This window comes from Simochromis diagramma, unplaced genomic scaffold, assembly GCF_900408965.1.
Source record: "Simochromis diagramma unplaced genomic scaffold, fSimDia1.1 OVJJ01000421.1, whole genome shotgun sequence".
NCBI classification, from domain to species: domain Eukaryota; kingdom Metazoa; phylum Chordata; class Actinopteri; order Cichliformes; family Cichlidae; genus Simochromis; species Simochromis diagramma.
In genome coordinates, this window is record NW_024387250.1 from 6,248,228 (window position 1) to 6,273,457 (window position 25,230).

Consider the following 25,230-nt stretch of genomic DNA (forward strand, 5'->3'; position numbering starts at 1 on the left):
GCTTTGGGTGCCGTAAGCTAACTGTTGACCTGTTGTCTGCCGCAGCTGCTCTCATCTCTCTGCTGTTTTCTGTTAACATTTGACTCTCGGCGGTAGCTGTTTATGTGCACGCTAGCATCAACACTTCATATGAAGTCACTAGAAAAGGTAAATTTGCCTTCCTTGAAAAAAAGAACAAAAGAAATCATGTTTTTGTTTTTTTCTGCCTTTCGTGCACAGTTGCTTCCCGAACTGGCGAATCCAGAAGAGCTGCTCTCATACCTGGACCCCCCCGACCTTCCCACCAACAGCAACGACGACCTCCTCTCCCTTTTTGAGAACAACTAGCACCTTCGCCTTGCCCATGAGCCCCTCGTTCACCCCCGCGGGAGTTGTGACGTGTCGGACCGCCCCGTCCGCAGACGCCTGACCGACCTCCTGTTAACACTTCAAAACAGCTTTCTTATGCACTTACACACAAACGGAGAATGTGCGGCACAGGAGCACAGCTGGGGGGGGGGGCACCTGTTTGGGAACTCCTAGGGAGAGAGCAGGAGAGCCTCTCGTCCCCCACACTTCCTTCTTTCGCTTGTGCAAAGATTCAACACACCAGTTCCACCACCTTTGACTCGAAACACGCCATTTACAGCCATGTCGGTGGGCACTAAAGTGACTTCATATATACATATATATATATATGTGTGTGTGTATATATGTATACATATACATATATATATTAAATATTTGTGACTTTTTTTCAACTGAAAAACTGTGCAGCTATAATCATTATATGTAATCAACACAGAGGAGACAGGAGCCGTTGTGGGCTCCAGGAAAAGTGTTGTAGCTTTGTTGTTTATATAAATATCTATAATTTTCATTTAAAAAAAAAAAAAAGGACGAGAGTTGGCGGCAAAGACATTGTCTTGTAAGAGTGTTTTTACCCTTGAAATGTGTTCTTCCAAAACTTTGGCGTATGCCATGCCCTTTGACCTTGCCACCCCCCCACCTCCCTAGACTTCTGAATGTGTGTGTGTGTGTGTGTGTGTGTGTGTGTGTGTGTGTGAGGTGGTTAAATAACTGGAACTCATCAGAATCAGTGCACTGAGAGGACAAACTCAATCGTCCTTGAGTGTCAGCGGAGGAGGCGAGTGCACATAGTGTGAAATGTGGTGTGTGTGTGTGTGTGTGCCCGACTGCGAGTGTGTTTCCGCGTCCTCTTTCGTTTGCCTGCGAGCGTACGTGGAAAACAGCGGGAGAGAGAAAGTTTGAGACAGAAGAGGAGGGGGGAGGGAGGGGACAATCTAGCTTAAAGAGCTGTCTCAGCACCTGTGTATTTATTGTGACGTTTCACTTCTCATCGAATTCAGCACCGTTTCCATCACAAGTGCATGTGTGCCAACGGCTCCTGTTGTCTTTTGTCCAGCCTAGATGTGCTTGATCAAATCATTATCTTTCTAGTCTTTATATTTATTATTTTATTGTAAATTCATCGGGGGTTTTTGTTCTTTGTCAGCGTCTTTGTGTTTTCTTCGTTCAACCTCCTGCTCCCTTTCCCTTCATTGACACGAATCAGTCACCGCAGCTGTCCTGTGCTTTTTGTAAGGGGTTGAGTCTGGATATTACTGTGTGTTGGTGTAACAGCAGGATTTCAGCATCCCACAGACATCCACAGAAGTTTTTAAAATCACTGTTTTATAAAAAAAAATCAAACACACACACACAGAAAAAAAATCTGTATGACTGTACTGATCTTTTGTTGTTTTATTACTGTTTGGGAGGGGGAAGAAAAAAACAACCTGCATGACCCGACAGTGTTTCCAGAGCTGTTGTATATACCCTTTGTGAATACATTGTGAATGTACAGTACTGTACCTAACTATTACTGGCATCTACATGGTACTGCGTGTCTGTCGGTGACAACTCACACACATTAAATACACACAGTCCCCGATAAACAGTCCAACATTGTAAGGAATTGATTTAAATGCACTCTCACTGGCTTTGTATTAAGTACCTGTGTATTGTGTACAGTTTTTTCCATTACTCTGTGACTTTGAATCAGCGGGAAGAAACATATAAAAGGTTGTTAATGCAGCTCTGAGGTCCAAATTTCTCCAAAACGTATTTGTTCAATATTATTGGATCCTCATCTTCTTTATTTAAGGTGAGAATGTGCAAAAAAAATGTCCTCTGGATGGTTTTGAGGTGTGATACTGAGCTTTTCATAGCCATCGATCTGTGTGTTTCCATCACTTTTGTTTTGCATTTTAAGTTATTTTTGTCCAGTGTTTGTATGAGAGTAAAATTTGGTTTACATCAGTTTATGCAGTAAAGACAATGAATATGAAGTAAACTGTATGTCATTGGTTAAAAAAAAAAAGTCGCCCATATTTAGGCTTTATGATCCTTTTTCAAGAACCGCATTTTGGCTTCAAGAGTAATCACATGGCCTGCATACAACACAGCTGAAAGAGTCAAATGTTGTTTTGTGTTTGTTTATTTGTTTGTTAAAGACAATGCACTGCCGCATTGGGATGTTTTATTTCCCTACACAGTGTGTAATTATGACTGTAACCTTTCACAAAAATCGAGTAATTTTCGCGACACACTTTGTACTAGTTGAGGATTTAAAGGAGAAGACGATTAATATTGTAAAATGAAATTCGGGAAAGACCCCCAGTAAGGATTGGGGGACGGGTTTGGGATATAAGGGATATTTTGTACATAATGTAAATGACAAATAGAGACACGTTAACAGAAATGTATTCATTTTCTCCAGTGGGAGTGTGCATAGTGTATTTAGAATTTGTAAAGCTTGCATCCTCCTGTCAGACATTGAATTGGGAAAACGAGTCTGTGTTTGATTATGTCTGTGCAGACCTCTCTAACCATGCCTGTTCATTTATGTAAGATACTTTATGAACCCCTTCGACAAGGGGTTCAAGAAAAAGAAAAGACATTTTTCCTCTTGTGTAATATGAAAATTCTGTGTATTTCATTATTACCTGTGTACTTTATAAAGGTGCTACGAAATTATTCCGACCTTTTGAGGTATAATTGGGACTCGGGAGACATCGAGCTTCGAGAAGGCTCTCGAGGGTTGTTTCCAAAATTTACAGTTTGTAAAACATTTTGTCAAATTTATAATTTTTATGCAATTTGGCAAAACTTATGCTATAAAGGTACAATCTGAAGTGATTGGCACAAGTGGCAGTTGTCTATTTGGTTTTGTACATTCTATGTACAATCATTTCATATTCTAAACTGGTCAGAAGAACATTGTGATTTTTAGTCTTGCAAATCTGTATGTAGTTAGATGATGTGACATCCTAATATTTATCTAATAAATATGTATTCAGATGAAACACAGTTGGCGGCCTGCTGTGTATTTTGGGCTCGACTTGTCCAACATGTTCCATGGAACAATAAAAAAATTCAGTTCACTTGTATTTACATGTAGTGCAAAAATCACAGAGCAGTCGCCTCAAAATGCTTTTAACACAAAGAAACCTCTGGCGGAACAATCACAGGGAGGTGCAGTCATGTGAAGCAATGAGTTGGAGTTAATTAGAGGAAGACAGGACAAACTGGAAGACAGTCAGAGATTACTAATATCTAGTAACTAAATGCAAAGTGGTGTGTAAGCACATAGTGAGTCATGGAAAGCCCTCGGCAGCTAGGCCTATTATAACATAACATAATATAACATAATTAAGAGAGGATTCAAGGTTACCTGATCCAGCCCGAACATTGAAATGCAGACCACAAAGTCGAAATCATTCACAGTCTCACAGCTCACTGCCTCAGCTGAACGCTCCACTGATACACATGGACACGTCCAGTTGGTAAACTCCATACATTTAAGCTTCTTTAGCCTGTTTACAAGTTGCTATGCACAGCAGGCGCCTTTACAACCCACGTCCAGCTCAACTCTGACCTTCATGCTTTGTTAGTGATAGTGTGATGCTACTGTTCTAAATATAGTCAGTTTAAACTATTTATATATTATGTACAGCTGAGTGAAAAAGAAAGAACACTCCATGACTCAGTAGCTTGCAGAACCACATTTAACAGCAAGAATTTGAAGCAAACAATTTTTGTATGACTTTCTCGGTCTCTTACGTCATGGATTTTTTTCCCGTTTTTTTAAGGACACCACTTTCAGATACTGTTCAGCTGCAGATAGATTCAGGCTGCTAGTATCAGGGCCTAAAGATACAATATAAAATGGGCTCTTTACTATTTTGTCTGTTAAGTGTAGACAGCACTAGTTCGTCCCTTTAATTAGGTGCCTTTTTTAATCCTTGAATGATTCATAGGTCAGCATTACATGTTTTGGGGGTTTTTTTAATGGGGGGGGAAGGCCAGAAATAAGGCCTGAAAATGAGTGAAAACTCATCCAAAGAAAGACTTCGAAAGACCTCAGAAAGTCTAAAGAACTACTGCCCTTTAAAAAAAAAAAAAAAAGAATCTTGCATCTTGGACAAAAAATGCAGAGAAATGAGAGGTGGCTCAAGACTACCTGAATATAGCTTGAATTTAAAAACAAAGAAAAGATGCACACATGAAAGGATTTTAAAAACTAAATCCAATTCAACATTAGAGTGTAAATTCGTGTTAATTCATTTTATTTAAATTAATGCATTTTAAAGTGATTTAAAATTATATTCAGTGACTGTTTTGGGAACAACTCAGATTTATTCATGAAATTTATACATCATGACATCAGTTCATAACAAGCTGCTGTGACTCTACATCTGTTAACATCGTCCACATTTCAGAAAACATTCAGAACAAGGAAATGAAAATTTTTTATTTATAGAAATATACAACTTGCTTATGTTCACAATTTACCTACCCAGTTACTTTCTGTCTGCGCGGTCAAGTGAAGTCTATATTCATGTGCGTTACTTAGCCCGTGCCTTGACGAGAGGTTTATTTTGGTAATTAATTAGCAAGCAAGCCACAGTAAAAATTTCCTTAATGCTTCCAGCAATCGATAGCGGTATAACCGAGTCAAGCAGTTTGTTTTCCTTAACCCTTCGGATTACACTCTCCACATGTGCGCTGAGTCGTTCAATTTCCTGTCTCTGGAAGCCGCTGTGTGCTAGCATCTGGCTATTTTGGCTAAGAAAAGCTGGACAGTACACCTTCCAATCCACACAGTCAGACATGAGGAATCCTTCGTCAACCACTATGGCCATGTCTTCTGTGAGAAGGTCAGCCAAACCTGATCTCCTAAAGAGTTCTTCGTCACTTATTGACCCCTGATAGAGTGAAGAAACAAAGGTCACTGCGCCATGGGGGGCCATCCCAATCAGACCTTTCATTGTGCAGTGAGACGGGGAGAACATTTCACGTTGGGGGAGAGTGGGGGATGCGGTTTGGCATTTTAGCTCAGTGCAAGTAACTATCACCTGAGTATCGGGAAAGTCTTTGAAGTCATCAGGGAGGTGAGCTTTAATGTCCTCAGCATCAATCCAGATACACACAGAACCCAAGAGAGTGTACAAGTAGTTGGTCCATGAAGAGATAATGCCGCTTACAGTCAAGGGGTGAATGCCAAACCGGTCTGCCAAGTCTCTCTCCTCAAGACCAGCAGCCAGGCACATTTGGAATAGGAACAGCTCATCAATGGGTTGCAATGACTGCCTCTGAAAAAGAAAAAAAGTCATACAACATGTTTATAAAACTAATTACACTGATCAGACATAACAGATGATGTGAATAACACTGATTTATTCACCATGGCACTTGTTAGTAGGTGGGATGTATTAGGGAGCAAATGAACATTTTGTCTTCAAAGTTGTTGTTAGAAACAGGAAAAAGGGGTAAGTGTAAGGATTTGAGTGAGTTTGAGAAGGACTCTAGTGGTGTGTTCCTGGTCTGCAGCGACCAGTATCTATCAAAAGTGGTCCAAGGAAGCACCGACAAGGTCATGAGCGAACAGATGAGCCACTGTAGCTCAAATTGCCAAAAGTTAATGCTGGTCCTGATAGAAAGGTGTCAGAATACACAGTACAGTTTGTTGGGCTTAGGGCTAAATAGTTGCAGACGAGTCTGGGTGCCCATGCTGACCCCTGTCCACCGCCGAAAACAGCAACAATGGGTACATGAGCGTCAGATCTGGACCACCAATGGAAGAAGGTGGTCTGATCTGATGAATCACGTTTTCTTTTATATCACAAGCACAGCCAGGTGCAAGTGTGTCACTTACCCTAGGGAGCTCCAAGCACCAAATCCACCTACCTAAGCATTGTTTTAGACCATACACACCCTTTTCTTCTCTTTCAGCTTTGCAAAAAAGCAAAAAAGGTTCAGTAATGGTTTGAGGAACACGTTTGAGGTGTTGACATGGAGCACAAACTCCCCAATTCAATTGAGCATCTGTGGGATGAGCTGAAGGAACAAGTCCGATCCATGGAGGCTCAACCTCACCACTTACCGGACTTGTGCCAGATACTACAGCACATCTTTAGGGGTCTACTGGAGTCCATGCCTCGACATGTTCGAGCTGTTTTGGTTGCAAAAAGGGGGACCAACAAAATAATCAGGCAGGTGGTCATAAAGTTGTGCCTGACTGATGTTAATGTAAGCAGTACCACGTGCATATGATATTTTTATATAATTCCAGGTTACAATAAAAAGGTTTGACATGTATTTCCTGTTTGTTTTTTCCTCAAAATCTTTAATGCACAAATACAAACCGTGTGCGATGCATTCACGGCTTCACTCCTTCTTTCAGTAGCTTCGGACCTTGACCTGTAAATCACTTTGTGGACAGAGGGCTCAATCAGCCCCCAAAACATCATGAAGTGACGGTAACTTGCAAACCTATTGGAAAAAAAACACAGAGTAATTACAGGTCATTTACAATATTGCTCACAATCAAACTGGTATTTTTGTGTAACATGTCTAGCTAAGTGTCGTAGGTTTACCCTGTGTAGAACTGAATGTCATCATCGGATCCGGCAAATCTTTGTAATCCAAAAGCAGACTGCATTTTGAGCTCCTGGATCTCTTTCCTTAACGTTCCCATTTCTTCTTTTAACTTCATGTTTTGCTCAAGGCAAGCAGGTTCTGGGTCACAGAAATAGTCATGATCCAAGGCAGAATTATACTCCATAGGCTGCTCACCTGATGCTGGGTTACCTACAAAACATATTAAGGATTGTACATTAATATATGTTATTGTGAAAACTGTTGTCGGAACCATACTGAATTTAACCAGATAAATATTTAAGATAAGATAAAACATAAAACTTTATTGATCCCACGGTGGGGAAATTTGTGCAGCTAGCAGAAGAAGAATACAACAAATACAAATAAAATACAACAAACACAAAATAAGTTAGATAATACACTATATATTTTATATAGTGGGAGAGAGAGAGTATGCAAATGGCTAACAAACAGTCACTATAATTCATTATACATTGAGAATAGCAGACACATCAACATTAAACATCTTCCAATTAATGGCTAATTAATATTATGCTGAACACAGTCCAAAAGATTCAATAAGCCACATCAGTGTCTACTGTCAGTTAGGGCTGCCACGATTAGTCGACTAGTCACGATTACGTCGACTATCAAAATCCTCGATGACTAATTTAATAGTCGACGCGTCGTTTGAAGCTTTGTAAGATCACAAAAGACGCAGGAATAAGTAGTAGGATTTAAGAGTGTAATAACGGACTGAAACAGGAGATGGCAGCACTGCATGTACAAGAATGCCAGCTGCTGTTAAACCTCGAAGAAGAAGCAGCTGTGTCCCAGAATTCATAGCGTGGCCCATCGCGGCCCTGTGTCACTACCTGATCCGTACCGGAAACCCGATCGGTACCCCGCATGCGCGAAAGGTGCCTACTTCCGGTGTCTACTTCCCTGGGCACTTAGGCAGACAACAATGGTCGTAATATTGTTTTTCTTGCTTCTGAAGCACAAATTTATCTCTCCTGGCGGTCATGGTTCCTCAAACAGGAAGTGAGCAAGCAGTACTTCCCGTAGCGCAAAGTGCAAAGGCTCTGTTCATACAAATGTTTATTTATTTATTTGTAATCAATTACAAATGTCAAAATGTAAGTTCACTGGAAATTGAACTGTTGCTATTATTTCATTTTTATTATAAAATTAGTATTTCGACTTTATTCTAAAAATGATGAATACTGTTTTTTTCCCCTTTTGCCCTACTACTTTATCGTAATAATTAAATTAATTTTAAATTTAATAATAATAATAATAATAATAATAATAATAAAAACGTAATTTCTATGACTAGATTTGTTTCCTCTCATGCGGGGTCACTTACTGCACTTGTCCACACGATTTGATTACTTTGTTTAGAAGTCAAATTCTGTAAATCAAACAGCCACATTTCTACGTTGGCATTTAAAACTTGACTTGGCCCTTTGACCCATACAATTTTAAAATAATTACGTTTAAAGCAAATGACCGTGATGAAAAATCTAAGTAAAACATAGACAGCAAAAACAGTTACTTGTAACTTTGAAGTGAACGATCCACAGTTGCCAAAGAGCAAAACAGTTGAGCTAAACACAGGTAAACACAGTGGGAAACAGGGCTGCCACAAACGATTATTTTGATAGTCGACTAGTCACCGATTATTTTTGCGATTAGTCGACGAATCAGATCATGCATCCATTGGACGTAAAACGTACAGCTTATTGCACCAGCATGCATCTGCTCTTATATAACTATCATTAGCTTACAGCTTTAAGTGTTTAAGGTATGTGCTAACTAAAAATAAAGACAAGATGATAGTTTATTAAATTTTAATAAAATTTGCAGATTGTTTCGGTGAAGTTTAATAAACTCAGCCGTCTGCTCCTTGCCATCTAAAATATAACGGGACACCGGAGTATATTCTCGAGCATCTCACACTTCTGATAATCAGTTGTCTGCTTGATGTTTATTCAGCTGTGTAAAAACTATAACTTTAATCTCAGCCAAACTGATTTACTCAGGAACAAATAAAATACTAAAAAAAACAAACAAACAATAACATTTTTAAGTTATCTAAGTGACTTATGTCTAACCTGAGTAGCGAAAGACGGCGGTGGGTTTGAAAACAATTTGCCTGGGGTCCGGTGTTCCTTGCCCCCGGCTAGCTATGGAGCTAGTGGGTAACAGACATCTCAGAAAACGTCGGAGCGCTTTTGAAAATATGTGGTGTCTTGATAAGCTGAGCAGATATTTGCGGTTTACACAGCTACATTCTTGCCTGAAAATATGTTAAACAAGCCAGGAACACACTGACCAAGGAGATCAAAGCAGCTAAAAGGATCTACTCCCAGAAGCTGGAAGAACGGCTCTCAGCCAACGACCCTGCGTCAGTGTGGAGGGGCCTGCAGGAAATCACCAGCTACAGATGCCCCCCACCCACTGTTGAAGCAAACAAAGACCTGGCCAACGAGTTAAACACATTCTACTGCAGGTTTGAGACGGACAGACTCCCACGCCTCATCCTCCCCTCCCCAGAGACATTGCTTCAGACATTGACCCCCAACACACCTCCACCTCTCCCCCCTTCACCCTCACCCTCCCCAATTCAGTCTCAACGACCACCACCACCCTCCCCATTCCAGACTCAACAATCACCACCCTCTCCAATCCAGACTCAACGACCTCCATCACACCTCTCACCCCCCTTTCCTCCTCCCTGAAACTCAGAATACACACTGAGGATGTGAGAAGACTATTTCAGAAACAGAAGCCCAGGAAAGCCCCCGGACCAGACGGTGTCTCACCCTCCTGCCTCAAAACCTGTGCTGAACAGCTGGCTCCCATCTTTACTCGCATCTTCAACAGATCCCTGGAGCTGTGTGAAGTTCCCTCCTGCTTCAAACGCTCCACCATCATCCCTGTTCCCAAGAAACCCACCATCACAGGACTGAATGACTACAGACCTGTCGCCCTGAGTGTCACCAGCTACCTGTCAGTGGATCACCAGCTTCCTGATAGATAGAAAGCAACAAGTGAGGCTGGGGGAGATCACTTCTGAAACTCGGTCCCTCAGTATTGGTGCCCCTAAAGGATGTGTCCTCTCACCACTACTGTTCTCCCTCTACACTAATGACTGCACCTCCAAGAACTCGGCTGTTAAACTCCTAAAGTTTGCAGATGACACCACTGTCATTGGCCTCATTCAGGATGGTGATGAGTCTGCATACCGGCAGGAAGTTGAGCGGCTGGTACTCTGGTGCAGTCAGCACAATCTGGAGCTGAACACTCTTAAAACTGTAGAGGTGACAGTGGAATTCAGGAGACATCCCTCAACTCTGCCCCCCCTTACCATATCAGACAGCCCGGTGTTGACTGTGGAGATCTTCAAGTTCCTGGGTACCACCATCTCCCAGGACCTGAAGTGGGAGACCAACATCTCCTCCATCCTCAAAAAGACCCAGCAGAGGATGTACTTCCTGAGACAACTGGGGAAGTACAGTCTTCCACAGGAGCTGCTAATCCAGTTCTACACTGCGGTCATCGAGTCTGTCCTGTGCTCTTCCATCACAGTCTGGTATGGTGCAGCCACTAAACAGGACAGGAGCAGACTGCAGCGGACTGTACGGGCAGCAGAAAGGATCATCGGCGCCCCCCTGCCCTCCATCCAGGATCTGTACCTCTCAAGAACCAGGAAACGGGCAGGGAAAATCATCACAGACCCCTCACACCATGGACACAGACTTTTTGATCTGCTGTCCTCTGGCAGACGGTACAGAAGCCTGCAGACCAGGACCACCCGACACAGGAACAGTTTCTTTCCCCTCGCCATCTCCCTTCAGTTGACCTGTCACACTGCTCCCACTGCCAGACTGCAACTGCCCCTTATGTACATTCTGTAGTATTCATTCCACCTCATTCATTTCTGTATTTTATGTATATAAGTTTATATTAGTTATTTATAGTTGGTTTACACAGCTTTGTGTATGTATGTGTACGCATGTGTAATGGATATATAGACACGTGTGTGTGTGTGTTTGTGTGATTTACATTGCTGTGCTTGAGAGCCACCATCTACCGGAACCAAATTCCTTGTATGTGTCTGCACATATACTTGGCCAATAAACACTATTCTGATCTGATTCTGAACTAGCTGCCGCCAATGTTGGAAACTGAGCTGGGACAGAGCTACTTCTTCTTCTTCGGGGTTTAACGGTAGCTGGCATCCTTGTACATGCAGTGCTGCCATCTTCTGTTTCAGTCCGTTATAACCCTCCTAAATCCTACTACTTATTCCTGCATCTGTTGTGATCTTACAAAGCTTCAAACCAGGCGTCGACTATTAAATCAGTCGTCAACGATTTTGATAGTCGACCTAATAGTGACTAGTCGACTAATCGTGGCAGCCCTAGTGGGAAAAGTACAAGATTTTTATGGAAAATAACAATTTTACCTGCGTGGATTTCGCCTGGATTATCCGTCTCTGGCCCAGAGGAATGCGAGACTTGTGGTGGCTGTTTTGATCTTGCTCTCCCATCAAATTTTGCTGTCGTAGCAGCTTTCAACTCAGTATGACCCAGATGGATAGAGGGTGCCCAGTCTGGATCGCTTTCCATCATTTTGTAGGCTGGTTTGCCTACAAAATACAATAAACATTAGCCCGCAAAGCCACAGTAAACAAAGCAGCATAGCGCAAAGAATTTAATTCAAATCAATATAAGACTTATCTGTAACCTACATCAACAATAATGTTATGATAAATGACTTAACTACAACACATACACACTCACCTTTGAGGAAATGCTTGGAGCAGACTAACATGTGAGGTGGAGTGTTCAGGAACGTTATATTTGGTCTTCCAATAGCTGCAATCCAGGCCATCCGTTGCCTCTTCGTGACTTCGGAAACATCACTTGCATAATTTTTATTCCACGCAGGAATCCGATAAAAACCGATTCCTTTAGCCTTCGGCTTCCCGTGGCTGTCATGCGACCGGTTATGGCAGTTAATAACACAACAGCTTCTTGCCATTTGTGTCTCTGTTTGTCTGTGTGACTGTTGTCTTGTAATAGCCCACGCGCGCTAGCCGCTTGCACCTACAATCCTTTGCGGTTTTAGCCCGGAAATGACGTCATATTTCGAATTACTTGTGCGTACTTGCGTTCTCGTGGACTCGTGATACGTCATCAGTCGGCGCATGTGTTCATTAAATTTGAATGTTTGGTTTATTTCAGTGTTTTATTTGTTCCCGATTAAATCGGTTTGGCTGGGATTAGCTGACTCTGAATTAAATCCAACATTAAATTATCAGTTTGTTTTTCACCGGAAACTAAAACAGCATGTTAATATGTGGAGATTCTGAAGGCTGCTTCAAAAATGATCAGATTATATTTTAAGTATTTGTTCAGTTCTCTTCCATAATTCCAAACCCCAGCAGCTGTCTGCTGTAATTTTTGAGTATCTTCTAAAATAAAAATAAACGCGTTCTAACATCCCACCTGTTTGTTTTTATTCAGGCGTACATGTACACTATTTTTATTAATAGAGAGATTTCGCTACAGAGGTTAAACATGATAATAAGTCACTTAGATAACTTATAAATCTTAATGTTTGGTTTGCTTCAGTGTTTTATTTATTCCTGAGTACATCGATTTGGCTGAGATTAAAGTTAAGCTTCATAACATATTAATCACAGAGGCAGTAAAAACTCCGGACGTGTGACATCATCAAGTACGCTGGTGTTGCTGTACAAATCTCGAGTCCGTTTTGGTCCTGCTTATACACGAATATACTTTAAGTACCCCATGCACAGGGCAAACGTATTTTATTTGATTAATTTACTGACATTACTGGCTAAATTTCATATACATAAATCGAAACCATCCTTTCAGTGCTTCTTAAACGAAACAAAATATGTTAAAACCAAACAACATTCTCAAAATGTAAAAGCTGTGGAGACCTATGTTCCCTGTTCAGTATTATGTGATTCTTTACTAGGCTTTGTATAGCGCTTTACGGGAACTTTTTGCGTAAAGCGCTATACAAATACAGGCCATTTACCATTTTAGACTGTATGTATTTAGTTTTTTTATACGAAACCCCCTGATATTGTGTTTTGCTAATTTGTATCTGTATTTTGTGCTTTGTCAATAAAGCGTATTAAAAAAACAAAAACCAAATCGCGGGTCCGTACTCGCATTCTCGGCAAGTACGTACTCCCGTGCGGAGAACGCGAGAACTCGCGTACTTGAGAATTGAGACAGGGCCATGGTTTGCAGGTCCGCCTCACCGTGTGAGCTAAGCAGCTATGCTTCAAATAAAAAATCGTATGAGGTACAGCTCGCTGGGCATCACTGCAGCGCGCCTGTTTTCTCCCGGCCCCGTCGAGAACCCGGTAGTATTTTTGGACATCGACGCTGACAGCGATCCTCTGGGGAGAATAATCATTGAGGTAGCTTGCTGTTATCACAGTCGCCTCCAGAGACCTTGATCTGACCTGTAGCGTTCATATCTGTCAGTAGCCAGACCTGTGCAGATAAGTGCATGTGATTTGTTTTATCTTGCAGCTGAATGCAGATGTGGTGCCAAAGACTGCAGGTAGGTGAAGCCACGTTCTTTCCACGATGGGCTCATCGTCATTCATTTAAAAAATCCTTTCGATCCACAGAAAACTTCAGGGCTCTGTGCACCGGGGAGCATGGCTTTGGATACAAGGGATCTGTGTTTCACAGGGTCATCCCCGAGTTCATGTGTCAGGTACAGTTTACAGTGAAGGTGAAGGTGCAGTGTCATTTGGCATGTTTTCTGCTGTTGTGTTTTTCTCTTGCAGGGAGGAGATTTTACCAACCACAACGGTACAGGAGGGAAATCTATTTATGGGAAAACGTTTAAAGATGAAAACTTCAAGTTAAAGCACACTGGTCCAGGTACAGCTCCACAGCTTTGAGGGGTTACACTAAAACAATAAAAACCCTTTTCACATATTCAAAACATGCAACATCAGTCAGTCACTTCAACTCTGTGATCAGTGAATACAAACCCTTTCACCACTGGTTTAAGACTTAAACACCAAGTGGTTTTATACTGTTATCAAACCCCGTACTGACTTTGGAAGGAGTATTGCAAAACTGTAGGCCTACTGTGGCCTCAGACACAAAAATGAAATGTGAAGGATTTATTTGAAACAACTAATCAGCCAATCATATGTCAGCAATTCAAAGCATTTTAGGCTTGTAGCCTGCTGAAGTTCAAACCAGGCATCAGAATGGGGAAGAAAGGTGATTGAATGTGGCATGGTTGTTCGTGCCAGATGGGCTGGTCTGAGTATTTCAGAAACTGCTGATCTGCTGGGATTTTTCCCTCATAAAGATCTCTAGAGTTTACAGAAGTAATTTGACTAAAAACACTAACGTGCTGCTGGACAGTGTTCAGGAAAGTGAAAAAGTTTGAGTTCTTACAAAAGTCTAAACTGTTTTGATGAAATTCAGGTGAGAAGGGCATCAACACAGTGATAAAAGTATCTTTAGCAGTGAAGTATGGAGCTGTGTGCAAAGAAACAATATAGGTGGGGGGAAGGTCTTACTGATTAGAGAACTTCATTAGGAGAAGTGAAAATTGCACCAAAACTGAACTTTCAGGTGTTATGTGCCAGCTGTTCTTCTGCATTTTAATCCCACTTTTTCTCCACTAGATGGCAGTGCAGAATCTCATGCAGCGTTCAAACTGCTGGGCATATACATTTTGCAATCCTCATGTGAATGACCTAGTTTAGTGAGTCAACATGCACTAATCAAAATAACTCTGTTTGTTGAATAAACATCATCCATGTGCACATTATTTAGTGCTTTGCGTAATCACAGTGTGCGTCAGATCACAAGAGAAGTGGCCCTTTTTTTTTTTTTTTTTTTTTTTACAATCTTGCATGACGTTGCTGTAATGAGGCCTAAATGTCCTTGGATCAGGAGTAAAAAGGACATCAAGATCTTGTTTACATCATCTAGTTCAACTGATTGCTTTTTCTTCTTCTTCTTCTTCTTCTTCTATGGTTTTCTGCAGGAACGCTTTCAATGGCAAATTCGGGCCCGAACAGCAACGGCTCGCAGTTCTTCATCTGCACAACAAAAACCGAGTGGTAAACACCCCGTAGAACTTTTTAATCAGTCATTTCAGACTCCAGTTCGTGCCTCATCAGTCACAAGCTGCTGGACCCACTTTTTCATCTTTTCTTTTTCGTTTTCTTGTCTTTCTTTTTGGGCAGGCTTGATGGTAAACACGTGGTGTTCGGGCAGGTGAAGGATGGGATGGATGTGGTCTCCAAGATGGAATCCTTTGGTTTACACGACGGCGGTGTGATCAAAAAAATTGTCATCACAGACTGCGGGGAGATCAAATGACGCCCGAGCGCACTCACAGACTTCTGCTGGATGAGTCATTGTGCAGCAATCTAGTATTTACTCTGTCCTGGCTCGTGTGTTCGTGCACTCTGAAGGCGGGGCTGTCGCAGGTGATCAGCTTTTACTCAAATCTGTGCTTTTTAACTTCTGGTTTTGAGGTTGAGCAAAGCCAGAGGTTTCTAATGCTCAGACAGACCTTTTTACTCTCTAAAATCTTTACTCGACTGATCTAAATTGTATGCAAGCATGTAAAACAATTGTGTGGTGACTCATTCTCCAATAACTGCCAAATAAATGACTGATATTTTTCGACTTTACCAGCTCTGGTCTTACTGCAAGACATTTGCTCTGATGTGCCACAAATCTTGCTGCTTTTAAAGCTTCCCGGAAACGATCCAGCGTGCTTTTTTTAGACACGGGCTCCAGCGTGACTGACTTCCTGTCCATCAAGAGCAGGATGTGACATCATGTGACATTCCACCTACACTGCAGCTGAAGCATCACATGTATGCACGATGGGCATGTGAGCTAGAGCCTCTTCGGGTGAAGTCGTTTCAGGACCTGAAATTGCTTTTTTTATTGAGACGCAGGGCGTCTTGAAGAGGGAGCGAGACATGTCTGAAAGCCAGAGACTGGGTGGTGCTGCTTATCGAGCTAATACTTTATAAAAGTAAATAATGAAGAAGAAAAAGGCAGCTCTTGCCCCTAAATGAAACCATATGTGCGCTGACCTTCCTCCGTTTGTTTGAATTCTCAGATTACATTGTTGCCATAGAGATTTTTCGGCTCTCGCTCTGTTTGAGCTGGAGATGTTGTAACAAACTTGATATAATTTGGGTCCCCACCCTCGGGTTTAGTCTTAGTTATTTGGAATGCATGTCCAATAATGTGTATGGAAACTTTGCTCCGGAGACGACTGTGCCATTTCTTTTTACCACACATGCAAAACAATGACATCTTTACAGCTGGTGCATGCTGCTGCTTCTCTAAGTGTCTGCGTTATCACAGAGTCAGTGGGCATCTTTTTGTGGGGGGGTTTTCCTGTCCACAAGTGTTGGGAAATGGGGGAGGGGGTGTGCGTCCTGGCCGGTTTACATGTCTGTTATCTCTCAGCACTTTCATGGCAAGTGGAAAAAAAATGTTTTCCAAGTCTCTCGCTCTTCTGCGTTACACAACCACCATGAATAATCCATTAAAAGCCCCTTTATCGTAATCTATACGCTCAGTGTTGCGTAAGCCTCGCACTCAAGAGCAATGGCAAAAACACTAACGAGAGGAGCGCTCACAAAAACAACGTGTTGCTTTTGGCTGAAATCAGACACCAGAACGAACACCTCCCAGTTAACATAAATTCGGCACAGGACCCGAAAACAAATGAAAACTGCGCAACCCGGGTGGCTTTAATTCAATGTGACTTTTATTCATCAAACTCTGAACAGCACTAAAATGTTTTCCCAACTAACAAATAAGGCACATTTTGGAATGCCGTTTTCATGGACATGAAAAACAGACCTGTGGTCGACTCTCGAGGCCACGACTGTCCTTGCTTCCCATAATCATTGTCTTTCCCGACCGCACGCCTGCGTTCTGTCCAAATCAAATATTACATTATTGCAATACTGCATGACAAACATCTCAAGTGATACAGACAGTAAAGAATACAAACGAGACTCTCTGACTCGACCACTTAAGTGTTAACACGTTACATTCAGTAAATATGTATTATCTGCAGAGGCTACATTTGCGGTAAATGAGGACTAATAACAATCAGACGTTGCTGATAATGTTAAAAACAATATTTACTTTAGCAAACTACTGTAAGGTATTTAAATAGGTATACATTGCACAAAAAAGGGGATATTTCATTCAAAACACATGCACATGCAAACTCTAAAATAGTTCTTTGTCACACACGCTTCCTTGACAGAAGTATACACTCGCTACACTACCAATATAACATTTTATAATAGTTTCTTGTTATCGCTGCTTTAACCAAACTACATCTCACAGTTTAATGCGTTTATACAGTGGTGAGTATCCGTCACTAATTAATAAAAACATACACTTCTGCATGTTAACACATTATATTTTCATAATATCGTTTACAAAATGAATACACGTGGCTGTATGGATGCATATGGCAGCTCATAATTAGTCACATAGCAACTGAATAATGGGTTATTCAACTCTGATAACATCAATAAATCAAAAACACACAGGAAAAAAAATACAATGGCTTATAATTGAGAAAGGTTATTAATTATGTACCAGCTTTTTTTTCTTTTTAATAATATTCTATGTAGACATCAATATTTCCTTCTTAGTGTAACTTTGTTGCATATTCTATACAAAAAGTGTTGTAAAAAGTCTTTCCATAAATATTTCTGCAGGATAACCCTTCAGATTATTGTAAAACATAAAGAAGAAGAAAAAAAACAACAACTCCCAGCTTTGATTATTTCTCAGCAATAGGCCCTTCTTCACGCCGGAAAGAGAAAAAGCTTTGATATTGCTTCAACACTTCAAAAGAGCTACTATCATTGAAAACGATGGCCATCAAATATATACATAAAACAGTCGATCTTTGTCAGGGAAATAACTCTTGATTTTTTGCAGATTGCTTTAAAATTTTCAACATCTATTAAGAGTTCCAAAATACACATCTCATTCATAGAAAATAACAATTTTGAACTGAAAAGGTACTAGAAAAGTCAAGTATATGTAATTCAAGACACTACATCTGAAAGCAGAGATTTCTCTTTCTTTCTTTTTCTTTTAAAATGTATCAGCTGCTTCCATTGGCTCTTGAGTTGCCATTTTAAATGACCTCCTCATAACATGTCTCTGGGCGGAATCGAACTCTCTGACAGGATTTATCAACATTAACGTGATTCACAATAACTAATAATATTATTTGTTTATGAGGTTAGTTCATAAGGCATAATTGGTATGTATTCCTTTCACTACAGCTACATGGTCTGATGTAGAAAATAAGGTTATGGGAGACCTGTTAGCCTAGTGTCATTACACAGAACAAAAACAGACATTAATAAGAAGAAAAATGGGTTGTTCCCAACAGTGGTGAATCTTTCATAAAAATTGGGTCTTTACTATAAATGCAAGGAAGTGCTTTCAGTTACTCCTTCAAAGGGACACTCCACAGATTTGTCCTTTAGCTACTGTAATATCTTTTGGGGCTGTGGAGGCTCATTGTCATGTGAGAGAAAATCAAAAAGCCTGTGTTAAAAACTGAGGAGTTTTATTGTCAGCATTTAGTAGGCTGGGGAGTCTAGCATAGACTGTATATAGAAGATGGACTTGGACACGTCAAGGTTTTTGGACTTTGATCCTGATCTACGAGTTGAGTATTTTGGCCAACTTGTTCATCAAGTGAATTTGAAAGATGGGCCATATTTAAAAAAAAAAAAATCACACTGTATTAAATAAGACTTGAAATCAGTGATTGAGAAGTAAGAATGACTTTGTGGGGTTCTTGAGGTTCCTCGTGTGGTTTCAGAGTTTTCCACAATATTGGACGTGATACAACCAATGGTTATGAGGGAAATATGTATATTTCCTGCCTAGTTGGCAAGTGGTTCCTGTAGCTGAGTAAAACTGGTTGCAAATAAGGCACTGCACCAGAAACCACCTCGCAATTGCGTTGGTCACTAGCAGATTGCTGCAGTTGGTTGTAGTTTGCGTGAAAGACGGCGCCTTCCTTCTCTGCAAACACTGATGCAAACTAGAAACAGAGAACATTCACTTGCAAACTAAAAGCAGAAGACACAACTTCTACTTTTAAGGAAAACATTCTGTTTCCAGTTTGTGTCACTTCCCTGCGGAGATTAGCTGGCCAGTGTTTGTGGACAAGTCAGCTCATTCCATGCAAACTAAGAGTAACTGTGACCATCTGCTAGTGACCAAAGGTATATCAACAAGTTTTTTACCAACCAGTTGCAAAATACACATTTTTCCTCAGCGATGGCCAAAGAAAAATGTGGGGACCCCTTGGCGACCAGTAGGGGCCAGAGAGTCCTAGTGGTTGCCAGGGAGAGCTAACATGTTTGAAAACGTGCAACTTTGAAGGTAAGCCTCCATTTTTTTGGAGGAGGTTTTTGCTAATCAGCTGGGGAATACAGGATTCTTAGCAAGAGGTGGTTGCCAGGGGGTCACTGACTGATCTGTAGATCTCCACAATTCAGACTTTAGCAATAATATCCCAGCAACTGCCAGCAACCAGCTGGGAAATACAAATAAATCTCAATACTCAAAATGAGCTGGACATTTTCTCTGGTTGTGGTTTAGGAGGTAGAGCAGATCATCTACCAAATGGATCCCTGGCTCCTCTAATCTGCATGCCGAAGAATCCTTTGGCAAGGTACTGAAGCTCAAGTTGCTCCCGATGCATTCATCGGAGTGTGAGTGTGAACGTAAGTATTATACAGAGCCTACAGTAACAGTAAAAGTGCTTTGTGTTTGATTGGGTGAATGAGGTTTGTGGTAAAAAGTGCTTTTGGACTTCAAGTCCATTTACAACCACAGAAGTCGATCCTCTGTTGGCCATTACAAAGAATGTAAATTTAAGATGTCTTAACACTGACGCTGCTTTTGAAATCCATTGTTTATATACAGTCTATGGAGCTTACTTTAAAAGGCTACTGAGTTGCATAATAGCCGATGCATTTCTGGAGCTTGAGCCAAACTGAAAGTAAAGATATTTCATCCACTGCTGCATGCACTGTTATTTAGTGTCTTCTGCAGGCCTCCCAACTGGTGAAGCTGCAATAGTAAATCACTGGAGTGCCCTTTTAAATCAACAAATGGAATTTAGTTAAATTTCCCAACAGTGTAATGCACCAATATCATCCATTTCCACTAAAGCAAGTAACAATGCATGTTTTTTCACAAAACCCACGGTTTCCTTGAAAAAACATAACGATAACAGATAAAAATAACAATGAGTGAGGTCCACAGTTTGTGTCAACTTCATTCTGTTGTGAGGATCGACTAAGAAATAACATCTCTGTTGATATTCCATGACAACAGACCACAGTAAGATTGTTTTTGCCAGCTGGAAATGCTGTTTCAGCCTGTGCCTCCAACATGAATCGAACACCCACTATGCCAGTTCAACCACTAATAGCGGAGCTTTATCGTTTTTCTGTCCTGTGTCACATCTTGAACCTACAACAAACTTACTCTGCATCACAGTTAACCACATGCACATAATACTGCTCCACCTCTGAGTCTCTTGCCACAAATCTTTGAAATTTCAAATGGCCTCTTAGCCTTGACACAATCGTTTTAAGGCACATACAGTATGTTATAGTATAAAATATTGTCAGCCAGTTTTTGTAAGGCTAGAAATACAGTACATATAAAACAGTTCACAATTCCTATACCAAGGATCCTCGAAAAGCAGATTTCCATAAATGATAACTAAAATAGTTTCCTCTTTAGTGCTTCACATCTGCATAGTGATATATGGAACCACAGTGGGTATTCCTTTTTCTTTAAAGTGGCTCTATTATGCTCATTTCCAGATGAGTGTTTTTATTTGTGGGCTACAGTGGAGTACTTTTGGATGTTTAGGTTTAAAATAAATATTTTTCAGGGGAGCCCTACAATCTTAAAAAAGGCATTATAGCTCCTTCAGGATCAGCCCTGTTTCCTGGTCCAAGCTCCTACTGCACTGGTTGAGGTTGTCATCTTTTTAATGTGTTTTAAGACTTTGCCCCGAACACCAAATATTTGAAGAATCACACCAAGATTTCAGTGTGGACCTTAGACTTAGGATCAGGACTTTTTTACAGCAAGTAATCCAAACCATACTGTCACATATTAATGTAGCGGTTGTGCTAATCTAAGATGCTCTTTTGGCTGAAATTTGATCCGTTTTTAGCATCTTCTTTCTGCTCTGTAATGGCTTTATCTCTCCCAGCTGAACAGCATGAACAATTTAACTCAATTCTTACATTTTTTGTTAGCAAATGTATTTATATTAGCTTAAGCTAATAGCTAGCTCTAAAGCTAGCCACCAGGTAGCATATTTTTAGCATCGTCTGCTAGCCCAACTTCAATAATCCAAATGTCTACTCTATGATACTCCAAATGTCACTGCTTTGTTGTTTTGCATCTTTGTTTACGCCAAATGTTGTGCTTGTGTTTTAGAAATACTTTAGTCAGAACATGGCATATCGTCTTTACGCGGAAACTAGCTTGCTAACCTGGAAAATTCTCTGTTTTAGGGGATGCCTGGATGTATATATGTATAACAAGAAATGAGGAAAAAAATACATAATAGTTCCACTTCAAAGATATGGTTTCTGATATTAGGCCCCATAAAAATGGATGTAAACTTAAATCACCATAAATTTCAATACAGCCATGAATTCTCACCATCAACATATCACAAACCAGCTCTTCTGTCTCTCGACAAACCTGAAAAGCAAAGTTCTCCAAAGCTTCACCTCTCTTTAGGCACTCTACGCTGCAATTAGCTGTTGGACATAGTTTCTTCAGTGTACAAGCCCTTGGAAAGTTTTCCATCTTGCTTCACCGACTCCACTGAGGCTGCCAGACATCAACTGGCACTAAAACTTGGATAAAAAAGTCTCTCTGAATCTTTGTCAAGCAAACAGCTCCTTTTGTATTTTGCTATCTTGTGGTTAAAATCTATTCAGGATTTATGTGAACAGTTTAGGGTCCAAAATCATGTTTATCAACGCTAAACAAGCTGTGGCAAGCATTTTATCAATAGTTTTGAAACAATGAAAATATGTGACTGCCAACAATTACTAAACCATTTTTCCCCACAGCTGCTTCTGCCTATCTAGTGTCTATTTTTTCCAACGCTAACAAATAAATGAGAGGCAAGAATGACAAGAACAACAACAAAAATAGGAATAGGATAAATGAAGCGTTATCTATTAGCAATGCACTAAATCTAGCCCAAGGAGCGTTTTATACAACTGAACCTACAGTAGTTTCTAAAGACAAGTGGAAGCAGTTACACAATAATGCGATATACAAACATACAAAAATGTCTCTATATGTCCCAGTTAAAATTCAAATTGCACACGAGACAACAAGAAAATAAATAGGCCAAATGTAAGCTAGGGATGCATGGCACATTATCCCTCAGTTAATTCACAGTTAATAAGATGTGCTGCTGACCCTAATAAGGCAAGACATCAAAGGCCTCGAATACATTATGCCATCATGAGAGGCCCCAGTTAAACGTTCGTCACATCTCCACACACTTCACTTGGCAGGGAAATGGAAAGCGGATCTCTGTAAACACAAAGCCAACAAACCCCAAGGTGAGGTAATCTATTGAGACAAATACTGTCAGTGATGCCAAGGAAATATAACCCCTGGTGCTAAATCATCAATATAATAATTTTCTGTTGTTAAACATTGAGTATTGAGTAAATTAATCATGTGGTTCTGATACATAAGGCATAAAAAGTCAATCATTTTGGCCTCTTTTTTTTTTTTTTTGCTGTGTTGAAGAGCACTTCAAGAGATAGAGGGTGACCCTCAAACATATTCTTGGATGTACTGTCACTGAAAGAGGAGGAAAATGACTAAAGTCTATGCTCCACAAGTGGCTGAGAAGAGGGAGCAGAATTAATTGATGTGGTAATAAAGGAAGGTATCAGGAGATTTGGGAGGATTAGACCTAATGTCCACATTAGATGTTTCTGAGACACTAGGAGGAAGACGTGAAGAAGAAAGGGTGCCATGTCGTGTTGAGGGAAATCTGGATGTGGACCGGGAAGGGAGGATGTATAATGTCTCAATGGCGGATAAAAAAACAGGGTTTGGGATGGAGCGGCTCCTCTCTGCTACTGAATAATGATGAATATTTATTGCACACGGCGGCAGTAGTAGCCAAGGACTTTACACTTCTCGCACAGGTGTTGGGGGTGCTCCTTACTCTGGTCAGACACATCCAGGCCATCTGGCTTCTCTAAAGGTCGCTGGAGATACAAACAGAAGACCAATAATGAGTCATATTAAACACAGAAAAGGGCAAACCGAGCAAGAAACACACATAAACCTCTTGAATTTTGCAAGCCGTTTATTTGGCAACAGATTCAGGTCAGCTATACGCCTAACAACTCCAACTCTCATATTCTTCACAGACCTGATGTGTTATTTGCCAAATTAGATGCAGAGATATGGCAATGCACCATCAGCCATGCTAGCTAGCAATACATTTTAACAACCTGGTGCTAAAGGAAAAGATGCAGTATGCATTTAACCGTGATGGACTGTATGGAAATGTTGGCTTCAGCACTGACCATCTTGGACTCATTATCGAGGACAAAGGTAACCTTTCTGGGCCAGCACGCTTGGAGGTTATTTTAACGGTCCATCTGGAAAATTTTATTTTTCATCTATTGTTTTTTTTTTTTTCTTGTTAGAGCTTTGAACAAAACCTTTATTTATTCCAAGTGGTCTAGCTAAAGGAAACCAGGTTACCATGGGTCACCACAAGAAGATATTTGAGTCTAATGAGTCTTCCAGGAAGTGTTGAAAATGTATTATTGCTTTGTCAAAGACATTAGGTCCTTGATGAAAGCTGGAAGAGAGTTCCCTTGGAGGCTAACGGGAATTGAGTTCAAGGCCCTGTACTGCAGGCACCACCCAGTGAAATGACCTTAAGGAAGAAACATCTACTATATGTAAATATAAAAAAAGTGGTTTTGCATACATGTGACCACAAACAATGTAATGTTAACTTGTCTCTCAGGTACTCTCCGAGTACTACTAAAACCAAAGCGTGAAAAGCGAACTAAAAAAATTGGAGGTTTAGGAGGCAAAAGTTTTGCCTTCAAAGTAAAAGTTGTGCTTCAGCACTGCAACCAACATCAAAAAGGCACAGCTTTTACTCTAAAGCTAAATATTCTCCATTTCTAGTTTCTGTCACTTTTTGCAAATTTTACTATCACTTGTCTTGAAAGTTGGCATCATTTGCAGATAAACATGAAAAACTAAAGACTAACATGGCAATCTGCTAGCAAAACCATCAGGGAATACATATTTTTTCTTAGCAACCGGTGGATGCATCATATCGCATCCAACATGGCAGATTGGATGAACACGTGTGATGTCGTGTGAGAAACCTCAATACACACACTGTATATAATAAATGCATGTTGCCACCGTAGTGTTACCCACTGGTAGATGAAGTTGGATCGTGAAAGCTCGACGTGAGCATTTTGCCCTTAACCATCTTGGTGTTTTGAACCCAGACAAGATGAAGAAGGACACGATCTGATTGTGGGACAGGGACATTACATGCTTAATTGATACTGACCTTCCAATCACAAGGTAAGCCTTGGTAGAGAAGAAGATGGACTAACCTCTTGCTAGCCATTAGAAATAATCCACCTTTAAAACACTTGCACATTTTCTTCACTTTTCAGACCCAGAACATAAATCTATCATTTATAAAGTCTATGGTCACAACTTCAGGTGACCTGGAGGCTTGCTGACGCAGTGGCAACTCCCAGACCTTCAAATGCCCCTTTCCACTAGCACCAACGCAGCTCGACTCAACTCGGTTTTTAGGGTTTACCATTAGGTGGTAGTACCTGGTACCAGGTATGTGTTTAATACCTACTTTGCCGGGGTTTCAAGCGAGCTGCCGAGATTAAAATGCAACATCAACCGACTGTATGTCAGTGGATGAGTCACGAGAGCAACTCCTTCAAAAGAATCAAATCAGCCATTTTTGAAACCCAGCACTGAGAGGAAAATGGCTACGCACAAAGTAACACCATGGTCCAACAACAAGGTGCAGATTTTTGTGCTTGGTGAGTGACGACAGAATCAGAGCAGCATGACTTTTGGGCCACCTTGCTATAACGATTCCACCCAC

The 25,230-nt window shown here is 40.7% G+C and overlaps 4 protein-coding genes across 13 annotated transcripts in view; 2 read left to right on the top strand and 2 right to left on the bottom strand.

Annotated features, from left to right (window-relative positions):
• The window catches only part of zmiz1a (zinc finger, MIZ-type containing 1a), a 107,212-nt gene extending 103,861 nt beyond the window's left edge, over nt 1-3,351 (top strand). For all 10 annotated transcript variants that reach the window (XM_040001020.1, XM_040001015.1, XM_040001016.1 and 7 more), the window contains one exon: nt 220-3,351. In XM_040001020.1, the coding sequence (XP_039856954.1) occupies nt 220-327 (108 nt within the window). In that variant the 3' untranslated portion in view covers nt 328-3,351. The remainder of the gene's footprint in view (nt 1-219) is intronic.
• A 1,307-nt stretch (nt 3,352-4,658) lies between these two features.
• On the bottom strand, nt 4,659-12,426 carry LOC120714687. The gene is made up of 5 exons (XM_040001028.1): nt 11,736-12,426; nt 11,399-11,581; nt 6,921-7,134; nt 6,690-6,816; nt 4,659-5,636 (listed from the first exon to the last, which is right to left on the bottom strand). The coding sequence occupies exons 1-5, from the start codon at nt 11,974-11,976 to the stop codon at nt 4,890-4,892; spliced, it is 1,512 nt and encodes a 503-aa protein (XP_039856962.1). The 5' UTR covers nt 11,977-12,426; the 3' UTR covers nt 4,659-4,889.
• A 754-nt stretch (nt 12,427-13,180) lies between these two features.
• Nucleotides 13,181-17,196, top strand: ppifa (peptidylprolyl isomerase Fa). Its single transcript, XM_040001030.1, has 6 exons — nt 13,181-13,396; nt 13,512-13,542; nt 13,613-13,701; nt 13,775-13,871; nt 15,001-15,076; nt 15,203-17,196. The coding sequence occupies exons 1-6, from the start codon at nt 13,253-13,255 to the stop codon at nt 15,336-15,338; spliced, it is 573 nt and encodes a 190-aa protein (XP_039856964.1). The 5' UTR covers nt 13,181-13,252; the 3' UTR covers nt 15,339-17,196.
• A 1,563-nt stretch (nt 17,197-18,759) lies between these two features.
• Nucleotides 18,760-25,230, bottom strand: part of zcchc24 (zinc finger, CCHC domain containing 24) — a 38,327-nt gene continuing 31,856 nt past the window's right edge. The window contains exon 4 of the mRNA XM_040001029.1: nt 18,760-23,323. Within this exon, the coding sequence (XP_039856963.1) occupies nt 23,210-23,323 (114 nt within the window). The 3' untranslated portion in view covers nt 18,760-23,209. The remainder of the gene's footprint in view (nt 23,324-25,230) is intronic.

Excerpts from the sequence above, each read along its gene's own strand:
- LOC120714687 (XM_040001028.1), bottom strand. The coding sequence starts at position 11,976 with ATGGCAAGAAGCTGTTGTGTTATTAACTGCCATAACCGGTCGCATGAC. Across the intron at positions 11,582-11,735 it reads CTCCAAGCATTTCCTCAAAG|GCAAACCAGCCTACAAAATG; the intron begins GTGAGTGTGTAT and ends TGTATTTTGTAG. Across the intron at positions 6,817-6,920 it reads GACATTCAGTTCTACACAGG|GTTTGCAAGTTACCGTCACT; the intron begins GTAAACCTACGA and ends TTTTTCCAATAG.
- ppifa (XM_040001030.1), top strand. The coding sequence starts at position 13,253 with ATGCTTCAAATAAAAAATCGTATGAGGTACAGCTCGCTGGGCATCACT. Across the intron at positions 13,397-13,511 it reads TGGGGAGAATAATCATTGAG|CTGAATGCAGATGTGGTGCC; the intron begins GTAGCTTGCTGT and ends TTTATCTTGCAG. Across the intron at positions 13,702-13,774 it reads TCCCCGAGTTCATGTGTCAG|GGAGGAGATTTTACCAACCA; the intron begins GTACAGTTTACA and ends TTTCTCTTGCAG.